General features: G+C 36.1%; 1 protein-coding gene across 1 annotated transcript; it reads left to right on the top strand.

Annotated features, from left to right (window-relative positions):
• The first annotated feature begins 2,547 nt into the window (after positions 1 to 2,547).
• On the top strand, positions 2,548 to 11,752 carry rab7b (RAB7b, member RAS oncogene family). The gene is made up of 6 exons (XM_056773152.1): positions 2,548 to 2,730; positions 3,548 to 3,613; positions 3,996 to 4,122; positions 8,009 to 8,227; positions 9,942 to 10,070; positions 10,372 to 11,752. The coding sequence occupies exons 2-6, from the start codon at positions 3,561 to 3,563 to the stop codon at positions 10,459 to 10,461; spliced, it is 618 nt and encodes a 205-aa protein (XP_056629130.1). The 5' UTR covers positions 2,548 to 2,730; positions 3,548 to 3,560; the 3' UTR covers positions 10,462 to 11,752.
• The last annotated feature ends 26 nt before the right edge of the window (positions 11,753 to 11,778 follow it).

Raw genomic sequence — 11,778 nt, 5'->3', positions numbered from 1 at the left:
TTCACAAAAGTATTAGCGCAAGGTTTTAAAATTAGTTCTGCAGTACATTTTATTTTAACTGAGTGGCTGTTATGTGTGAGTATGGAATGCGAATCCTGCCAAATTTAAATAAATAAATAAAACGATTAAACGAAAACCAGATTAACAATTTCACTATACACATCTACGCGCACAATATGTGCTCAAATGAAATATAAAATGAAAAGTTTTAATTAATTTTTTTACACTGACCCTGTTGTCCCTGTGAAATTGAAAAAGAAAATGCAATTTGTGATTTGACATTTCATTTTACCTAAAATCGTGAGGCAAGACTGTCCATATGAAAATGAAAAGGCAAATAAGAAAAAGAAATTGCAAAAACATGTTTACAAAGGTTTTAGTTAATGCTCAAGCTATAATACTGTTTAAATTCAAATTAAATATAAAGTTAGATTTTAATCTTATTTTCTCTTTTATTTCATTTCCGTCTTCATTTTTGGTTTCATTTCCAAGGTCAACCTGCATGCAAATTACATGTTAATCAGTGGGTGTGGATGACTGTCTGCATGTCTGGGAACGCCCACATGAACGTTATATCCCTGATCATGAATGAGCAATCAAGTTCATGGATAGCGTAAAGATTTTAACTGTGACCTTGTAAAGTTAGCCAACAGAGAGCCTTTCAAATGTGTTTCTCCAAGAGCTACGAGACATGTTTCAGACACTTCTTGCAACGCAGCAGGCCCGAGACCACCAGGTCGTGCAGGGGGCAGCCTGTCAAGAAGCCATGTGGGAGTCTCTGCAGTATCAGTTTAACCTGCTTCAACTGGAGGTACGTGTCTGCTCAGTATGTGAGCCTACTACAACCCTTGACAACAACAGTAACAGAAATGAAATGGCACTATCCAAAAGCCCTGGAACAGCCTACAGTGGAGAGGGAGCCCAATCTGGAACAACTGTCAAAGTGAGATTCTTCATTCGAAAGAATTGCTGTGGCGTGTCGGTGGTCGACAACTGAATGGGCAGTTAGATTAGTGCCCCTATTGACAGGCAAAGCTAGAAGTGCCTATATACATATGGACATTGCTGAATCGTTTAATTATGAGAAGGTGAAGGCGGCTATTTTGATCGAATATGACATTAACGCTGAAAGTAATCACCTTAAATTCAGGTCTTCAGAGATGGGGAGGGATGGGACTCCAAAGGTTTTATACATAAGATTAAAAGAACTGTATCTGAAAAGGATTCGGCCTAATAACCAGACCACGGAAGAAATTGAAGATGTCCTCAAACAATTTTTGAGCTGTCATTCCCTGACCTACGTAAGTATGGATCAAAGAACGTCAATCCGAATCTGCGTCTGAAGCTGCAGCGCTGGCAGACATGTTCATGTCAGTATCGAGGGAATAACCTAGTGTGGACGTACACTTATTCAAGGCAAGGCGCCAACAAACTGGACTAAAACCTCAAGTGAGGGTAATTGAGAAGAAAAGCTGTAAAAAAATCACACATTGACATTAAGAGATTAACATCCTCTTGTTCTGTCCTGTCCTTCACCAACTGCATCACTATACGCTGAACTCTTTCCACTACTCCCTTTTTTTAGAGATCATTTGAAGATGGTTTGTAATGAAAACATTTGCCACTGCATCATCTATTATGATGTAATTTAGGGCAGTGATCCCATGACTAAGGAATCTTGATAATCCCTTATTGTAATTGATCTGTTAGATAAACAAATATTAAAGAAATAGTGCTTAATAAAAACACACAACTGACAATTCGATCATCATTTTTGATCAAATTTATTAGAATTGAAGAATCCTCTTAACTAATTTATAATTATACAAATAACAATACAGAGCTGAAGATGTTATTGAGAAGTCACGTGTGAATGAGTCAGAAACAATAATCACATGACAAGCAAGTGCAAGTGATGCCTTTAGGCATTAAAGATCGGAAGAGCCTCACCCATGTCCTGTTCTTTGATTCATTTTTCTGTTTTAATACAAATCTAAGATTTTTTTATCTTATAACGTCCTTGGTCGTCCTTTAACCCTGATGATAATGTCATAAGGGTTTGAAAGGGTGCTCTTTGTTGGCGATTTGTAAAAAAAAAGCGTATAAATGTAATTTTAAAGTGACATTTAATACTTTTAATTTATTCCCTCCTCACCACCATCTTGAAACCTTATAAAAGAATGGAGGAAGGTCACTGTAGTTTCATAGTGCGCTAACAATGAAGAGCCCAGTTTATTTTTGCGAATCGATTCGTTCAGAGACAGGTTCTACCAATCTAATTCAAAGATTCAGTTAAGGAATTGTCCATCCTAGTTCCCGGAAGTGAGGGTTTTAAGATTAGCCATACACTTAGCAATTTAATACATTTTATAGTGTTGTTTATATTTGTTGTTTATATGTGTTATATGTGTAGGGTTTCATTCTTAAATATAGCCTCTGACTTTCTTATTGACAAAGTTGAAGCAAACGATTTGCGAATCGGTTCAAAAGAATTGTTAAAGAAACACTGCTTGTTCGCGATTCGAACACTAAAATTCTGCGTCAGTCCCTTGTGACTTCACAGTCAGTCATGTCCTGTTCCACAAGGAAGAAACACAGACTTCACAACAGCTGATGCGCATCTGTATCATTGCGAGTAGCCTATAGGGTGATTATTGTGTGGACTAGATTCAGATTCGGACGCACGGCGAATATCAAAGGAGCTGCGACAGCAAAAGCGAAGAGGTGAAGGTAAATGACAGTTTGTTTTCCTCAAAATCTGTCAAGCTCATTGGTGCATTAAACACGATCGAAACAGATCTCTTTAAAAGAGCGCCTATTTCTTGTTGAGTCTTTGGTCACAATGTCACAAGTCTAATGTTACATTATTTGTTACTGTTGTTTTTGTATTATCATGACGTCTGCCAGGAGGACCAACTTGGTCGAAGGAGAATATAAGATTGCAGGCGGTTTAGCGTCGTTCTAGCTTCTGTAACGCTCGTCCGAAATATGTTTTTAGTAATAATACAGTCGTTACAATGTAACTGCCATGTTTTCGCAGCAGTGACGTCACGTGACTCGATGAATCACATGAATTGATTCTTTGTAATTCTGCCACCGCATGAACAGAGCACCAATGCGTGCAGTTTGATCACACAGATGAAACTATTTATTTATTTGATATAAATGTATTGTATTCATATATATTTTTCTTCTCAGTTAATGCGCAATGATGGTTGTTAAACAAAAGCAGAACTGTAAATGTTTGAAAAGTTTTTGTAAAGTTAAAATTAATGCTTAACGCATTGCTATAGCCCGTAGCTAAACAACAGACCGAACTAATCGATAATGATTTCTTATCAACTATTTTCATTTCCACCAAGAAAACACAACCAATTGTTTAAGTTTTACTGACATGACTTCAATTTACAGTGTGTAGTGAACAATTCGTTTACTTAAAGTTCAATGTATTAAATGATATATATTTAATTGCAATTCATAAGTTTAATGTACATTTAATGATTGTATGTTTCTGCTATTCTGTCTGATATTTTGGTCTGTCGATCAGCTTTCTTATCATCATGGCTTCCCGCAAGAAAGTGCTGCTTAAAGTGATCATCCTAGGGGATTCTGGGTAAGCGTTACTTTGAACATCCTTGCAGTATCAGTGAAGACTGATTAGATGTTAAATTCAGCTGACAGTCTGGGTATTATGCAGCAGACCAAAAGGTCTACATCACCGAATGTTATAGTAAACATCATTGTCTTGACATGGATCAAGGAATTTCCCTTATATTCTTCTGTGTTTGGAATTTGCCCCATCACCATAAAGACTGATATCCGTTGAAACGATCTCTGAACATTTAAAACACTATTGGTTGGTTCCCACTAGACAAGCAGCAATTTCGATTGGCTGGTGATTGACTGTTTTATCATTATGCTATTTAGCTCTGTTAAACTTTTAGCATGCTTAGGTATTTTTTTGTATTCATTTATGCCATGTTTTCCTTCAACAGAGTTGGCAAGACCTCTTTGATGAATCAATATGTGAATAATAAATTTAGTAATCAGTATAAGGCCACTATTGGAGCTGACTTCCTCACCAAGGAGGTGATGGTGGATGACAGGCTGGTCACCATGCAGGTTTGCTTTCATTTTTGTTTGTCTTTCTTTTATGTAAAGTTTTCTTTATTTTAAAATTAAATAAATCAATGCATTTGTAGTTATACATTTTACAGCTTCATAATACAGTGAAGGAAATAATCGACATCACACAATAAGCAGAACAAATGTCAAAAGGCTCTAACGATGGACATTTTGTCTTTAACGCCCTTATTTGTCGAAAAATGTTCCATTAAAGTAATCATCTCTTTTTGTGTGATGCGAAAGGATCTGCATAAAAAACAAAACCAGTCATTCTTAAAACGTGACAAATCTGAAATTATTAATAAGTGGCGCCTTTCTTACTCAATTGTTAGACATTTTGTCGTAACAGATAGCCAAACAGTGTTTTCTGATATTATTTACCTCTTACGGTATGGTAAATATGTCACATTTAGTTACAGGTCTGGTAATCCCCTGGTATTTCCCAGTAGGTAGCGTGTTAGCCCACATGTTGTTTGCTTATATAAGCTGTGTTATAACCTGTATGACCAGTCATGATGATTCAGATCCTCACGTGTCTTAACAAGCAGTGTTTAGGAAGTAACTCCTAAAATGTCATGTGATTTCTTGAATACACCTCAATTACTTATTATTTCTTTTTTATTAAACATTTATTTGGTGATATAGTCTCCAGGAACATTAGAAGCTGTTACTTTGTGCACTGGTGGGATTCTAAATTGACCACCAGAATTCAGTACTAGAACCAGTTTAGTCCTTGTTTATAAATGATGTTATTTAGATTTACATTTACATTTAGGCATTTGTCAGACGCTTTTGACCAAAGCGAATTACATTGCTTTATCCTATACATTTTACATAGGTATTTGCTATCCCCTGGGATCGAACCCACAACCTTGCGTTGTTAACACAATGCTCTTACCACTGAGCTACAGGAAAGCTGGAAAATGTTATACATTAATGGTTAAAATGTGAAAACACTCCGATAATTGTGTTTCATGCTTTTCTTTGTAACACAATAACACCAGGGCCTAAAATTCATAGGCCAAAGACAATGTTTCTACTTGTTTCTAAACACTAAACAGTCTTAGAATAATAATCGAAATACAAAGGTTAAACGGTATGTTCACCCAAAAATGAAAAGTCTGTCATGAATTATTCGCTCTCTAGTTGTTCCAAATCTCTACACTGTAAACATGGATTAGTTCTACTAACTCAAAAAAATTGCATATTTAAATATCATCTGTAGCTAGTTATTTTGAGGAACTGTACATTTTAAATAAACATTCATTTAAATCAAAATATATATTCAGTGTTTGGTTCATCTTAATTTAATGCAACTCAAAGTTTTGAGTACTGAAAACTTTAATTAGTCTGCAAGATTATTTTAAACAGCTGAAAAAGTGAAAGTGAAGTGAAATGTGGCCAAGAATGGTATTCCATACTCGGAATTAGTGCTCTGCATTTAACTCATCCAAGTGCACACACACACACACAGCCATTGCGCCCGGGGAGCATTTGGGGGAATCGGTGCCTTGCTCAAGGGTAAAAATGCATGTATATGGACTGATGTCGAATTCAACTGCCATGACCTGTGTGTGCGAATGTCTGGGACTAGGTATCTGAGGGAAAGCGTTCAGCAACGAGTATGGTTGAAGTCCCCTATACACTGGACTTTTCCGTAGTTGTAAAAACGTAAAAAAAAACATTTACTGTTAACTTAAATCTCTGATACAGGATGAATGAACTCAAAAATAATAGTTAGTTCAACTTTTTGGCACATTTTGAGCATTATAAGTTGTTTATACTGTTTGGGTTTACAGTGTATAAATCTCTTTGTTTGGTTGAACAAAGAAAAAAATATTTGAAGTTCTTGGACCCCATTAACTACCATGGTAGGAAAAATGTAAATGGTAGTCCAAAGTGCCCCAGAACTGTTTGCTTTCCTATACTCTTTAAAATATCTTCTTTTGTGTTCAACAGAACAACATTTTTATATAGTACTTTTTCCTAGTATAGTATTCAATGGGGTCAAAGAACTGTTTGGTTACTGACATTCTTTCAAATATATTCAATGTGTTAATCATAATAAAGAAAATTATACAGACAGGGCTCGAGAGTGCGACCAATTTGGTCGCATATGCGACCTTATTTCTAAATGGTGCGACTAAAAATAATCAGAGGTCGCACCGGTGCGAACAGCCGTTCAAAGCAGAAAAAAAAGGCTTGGCAACTCTGAAAGTCTCTCTGTGATTCATCAACAGAGACACATTAGGCCCATATCGTGGTCTAAACCAATGAGAGATAGTGAAGGGCGGCCCCCCTCTGATTGGGAGTGGTCCAGATATTCCTGTACGTGTGTGTACCAGAGGTCGTGTAAACCGAAAATTCTCTGTCATTTACCAGTGACGAAAAAATCTGAAGGCCTTCCGTCATTTTGTCGGATTACAATGAGGGGAATTTGTAAAACCCTGTTATCCCCACTCCGCTGCTCAAACTAGCGGGACCGCGATCGCTAAACATACAAGGAATGATCAGTCCAGACACTTGTCTATGCACATGATAAACAACTTAAAACGTGCTTCACTGCTTATTAGTTGTTGTCCGTAATTTTAATTTGTTTCCTTGTGTAGTGATAATGGCATAGCTCTCGTTCTTTAAGTGTGTCCTGCACCCTTTTCCTTACTTTCGTTTTATTCAAATGGTTTTGTACAGTATTTTTAAAGACTTCAACACCGGGAAATTTAACAAAATTAAATTGTTATAAGAGTTCACTTGTGTTACTGGACTGTTGTGCTTTTATTTTCATCACTTAACTTTAAACACGTTTTTCTCTAAATTCCGTTCCTGAACATCATAGCGCTTCAGTCGACCTCAGCCATAACTTTAGTTACACACACAAGGTATGAGCAAAATAAAAACTGATTTAGCTTGAATATTGTATCAAAAACTGTTATAGGCCTATATAACTTTGCACCATGTGTTGGGTTTTCCCAGATCTAATCACATATGAACATAAACGTTAAAAGATATGTTAACAGCAACGACTTTCTTGGACATTCAGTTGTATTAAAATACAACAAGTTCCGAGACGCAAGTAAAGCGTGATGACTTCACGAATATACTAAATACCACCTAACGCCACCTTGCACCATAGTGACGGATAATAAATTATGACGGATTTATTAAGAGCCTGTCAGATAAAAAGGACGCACAATAAAAAAGTCTAGCGCAACCTCTGGTGTGTACGTTTGAAAATGCGTGTGCTGCAGTCAGACAGAGAGAGGCAAGTAGCCTAGTGCCGTCAGGTAAACAGAGTGGATGTAGCCACGGATGATGAGAGAAGATGAAAAGAACAATTGACAACGTTTTCGTGAAAATGTTAATTTAATGTTCTGACACGGAGTCATCAACCTCCCAGGTTATGTCAAGCCCTGGTCCATTTATCTTGAGATCTTTTAAGTTTAAATTTCAGTTCAGTGAAGCACTTTAAGCACCAACACTTTTTTAGTAAGTTACCTTTCTTGTAAATTTGTGCTTCAAATAAAGAAATTTAGGTTGACCAGATTGTTAGTTAATCATTTTCATGTCAATTTTGCCTAGTTGGCTTTAAAAAAAAATGTGTACTGGTAAAACCAGTTAAATGTTAAATGCGATGTAGTCGAAAATTTGGGTGCACCTAACTTTTGTGCTGGTGCACCTAAGAAAAAAAGTTATGCCCACCAGTGCAACCAGTGGAAAAACTTAGTCTAGAGCCCTTACAGATTTGGAACTCGAAAGTGAGTAAATGATGACAGAACTTTCATTTTTGGGTGAACTGTCCCTTTAATATCAGTTGAAGTGACAAAAGGTTTCCTATCAATAATTGATATTTATCCTAAAAACATAATTTTCTTTTCTTCATAAGATTTGGGATACAGCTGGTCAGGAGCGATTTCAGTCTCTGGGCGTGGCTTTCTACAGAGGGGCGGACTGTTGTGTGCTGGTGTATGACGTCACGGTGCCAACTACATTTAAGACTCTGGAAAGCTGGAGGGATGAGTTTCTCATTCAGGCCAGTCCACGAGACCCAGAGAACTTCCCCTTTGTTGTACTGGGCAACAAAATTGACATGGAGAACCGACAGGTAGTGTTTCTTACTGGAAATATCACTAGTATTGTCCCTGTTTTAGGGAAATAGAATTCCATGTTGGCTAACACTGATGAAACTTGTCAAATACCTTAAAAAAATCCATCAAAAGAACGGAAATTTTCTGTAAACCACAAAAACAGAAATATGCCGTAAAATATTTTTTTAGTGTAAAATTATAGGATATACTGTAAGGATATATTTTAAATAGTTTATCCCCTTTTTCTTGTAAATGTATTGTCTTGTTCTGTAATTTTATAGTGTTTGACCGTATTTCAAAAATAAACTTTCAAAGAGTACATAACTAGGTATTTTTAAGGTCCTACTTTGGTTTTTTGAGTGTCCAACAACAAGTTTATGTACATAGGAGTAAAAACACTATTATTTTGTAATAAGAGACAGTTATTCTTGCCCTAGTTCTTGACTGAATCTCAAATGATTCCTTCCGCGATTTATCGGTCTAATCCCCTCCTTTCCGCTAGCCTAGTCTGATGTGATTACTCAGATGGTCTAGTTTGCTGTGATTGGTCTACCACAAATGAGGTTCACGAGCTTCAGTGTTTGGGGGAGAAAAGTGAATTTTTGAACGGGAAGTCCTAACAAAATGTAGACTGGGACTATGTCTAGTGACATAAATCCGCAGCAGTTCGCGAATCGGACTAGGGATGTGTGATTCAGAGTCGGCTCCATTTTTTCCAAGCCAATATCTTTGTTATTCATTCAACTTCAAATTTACAACTTGCCAGACTGCTTAGTTTCAAACACGGCAACATTAAACACTGCATGAATATCATTTTCATGAACTCATGTTATGGACTCTTTAAAAAAAGAAATCTTGTTTAAAAAAAAACTTAATTTTCTGCCAGCTGGGGCGCCAGAAATGAACAGTAAAAAAATTCTGTAATTTAACAGTATTAAAAAAAACCAGTAGAATTCAGTTTTTCACATTTTACGTGGAAATCTGTAAAAAACTAACCAAAAAGTTATGTAAAATTACAAGCTTTTTTTAGCGGTTATCTTTGTGACTTGGCCCTTTGATCCTCTCCCTGCGTTCCAATCAGCAACCAATCCTTATAGTATTTTGAAAGTAGAATTAGTAAGTCCCAAATTGCAGTAGGTTGAAAATAGGATTCCAAAGATTCCCGGATGGTCTACTACTTCCAGTAGAAATTCAAACTGTAGAACGATGCACACTCTAACGGGTGATATTACCCACAACTCACCGCGAGTAGGCAGAGTTTAGTGGCTCTCCACTGCATTAATAAATTATATAACTGATGCGTCACTAAATTAACAACTGTAAGTATACAGTAAACATTACATTCAAAATAATTAATGAATAAATACCTTAATGGAAAGAAGAGCTGTATTTTGATGTGACAGTTTTGGTGTGACAGTTATTGGCCACAATGTTGTCTAGGCAACAAAGGCCTCTGCTGCTTCCTGTTAGTATGTCCAAGTGCATGCAATCTCTTAACTATTCGAACACAAAAACAGTAACTACTATTAGGGCTATATAAGTGACTGTGAATTGGAACGCAGCGACAGTGTTTAAAAGCATTGGGGACTGTCAAGCTATAGTCATATCAAAGGACTTTTGACATAAATGCCATAGTTAAGACCAATAATATGTACATTTGGAATGTCGGGTTGTAATTCATTAAATTTTGATATAATGTTTCATCTCAAAATCCCTTTGTATTTTATACAGGTAACAACCAAGCGAGCTCAAGCGTGGTGTCAGAGTAAAAACAATATCCCCTATTTTGAGACGAGTGCCAAAGAAGCTATTAATGTGGAGCAGGCCTTCCAAACAATCGCTCGTAATGCCCTCAAACAGGTACAGTAAACTGTGCATAATTCTTGTCGGTGAACTTGATTCTTTAAACACAAGCAGAATGTAATTATTTCTTAAATCGCAATTATTTCACTAATTCATGCTACTGGTGTTTAATTGATAAGGCCGATACATTTAATTGATACATTGTGTATATTTGTATAGAAGCTATTTATTAGAAACTGGCTTGATATAAGATGAAAGAAACGCTGCTATCCTAACGTTAATATCCTCATTGCTATCTGGGTGGATTGTGTCGTATGCTTCATGTAAACACTTCTTAAAGTACATATTCACTTTTCAGGAGTCAGAAGGGGAGACATATGATTTTCCTGACCCGATTAAATTAAGAAATGATGGACCTACATCTGCTAGTGATGGCTGCAGTTGCTGAAGAAGTGATGAAAGGGGGAGCAAAGATCTAACACAGAAAAAAGACAGGGAGAGATGGTAAAGATCCAGGCCCTTGTTTTGGTGCCCATCACCCACTGCTGTTTTGTTCTCCTTTGAAACATCCAGAGTTTCAAATGCCACATGTGAAAGCTGAACATCCATTTACTGCTGAACTCTGAGTAACGTGTGGTTTGTTGAACTGTCTGAGGAACAAGAAGACAGATGTTTTGCATATCCTGTGACACTGCATTTATTACAAGTTCTACTATCACTACAGCTGTCAGAACATCCTTGTCATTATTTCTGCTCTCCATGTAATTAATGTTTCGTTTTTAGAAGTAACTTGTTCGTATGATGGTTCTTTGTGCCTTTAAACTTTTAGTTAAATGTCAAATACAGGTTTACTTCTATGCTGAATTTGCTTTCTATAAAGATTGTATTGATCAAGTAGGCTGAGCGATACATTCTTTTAAATATAATGTAACTTTGTTAACAGTCTAACATTTATCAACACAAAAAACAGTATCAGTGTCAATATTCATGAATATGCACCATGGCAGCAGGGTTTTTTTGCCTCTGGAAGTATGCTAAGGCTTTAAAATCATTTTTAATTGCATTGTAAATGCAAACAGTTGGAAATGCCAATGGTTTACTGCAGGTAAAAACAAATCAGGTCAAAACACACATACATCATCACTTCTGATTATTAGTGTATTATTGGTTCACATAAATAATAAATACTTAAGTTATTTTTTTTAATGTCTGTTTAGAGAAACGGTGTAAAACCTGATTTATTGTTTTGCTATCAGAAATGTCATTAAGGTTAATCAACGTACCATTTCATGGTTTGACATGTGGCAGTTTCAAGATTGCTCTGACAGAACTCTTCTAAATTTGAAATGTAGGTTCTTTGACAGTTTTAGGACACCTGTTCTTCATATTTCTTTATAATGTTTTAGAAGATAATAGCAATGGTTAACAAACCATGTTTTGTGTATAAGTTGAGAAATGTTTCACAAAGGACAGCAGCACTGACTGTTAAACCAGTAGAAGTTTGATATGGTAAAACAAAAAATACACTTTTTTTACATTACTCCATGTTTAATTCAATGTTTGACTTGCTTTTGAACATTTACATTATACACCTGTATGTATACTCAACCTATAAAGGTCGTCAGTTTTATATGCCAAAGTCCAATAACTGTAGAAATTCAATAGGCATCACTTTTACTTGGCCAAATGTAAGAATGGCTTCAAAATAAAAAGTGAAATAAAGATACATTTACACCCGAGCTGGCTGTGTCGGTTTCAAAGATTA

This window comes from Triplophysa dalaica, chromosome 18 (genome assembly GCF_015846415.1).
Source record: "Triplophysa dalaica isolate WHDGS20190420 chromosome 18, ASM1584641v1, whole genome shotgun sequence".
NCBI lineage: Eukaryota > Metazoa > Chordata > Actinopteri > Cypriniformes > Nemacheilidae > Triplophysa > Triplophysa dalaica.
This window is presented reverse-complemented; position numbering and strand designations above follow the sequence as displayed.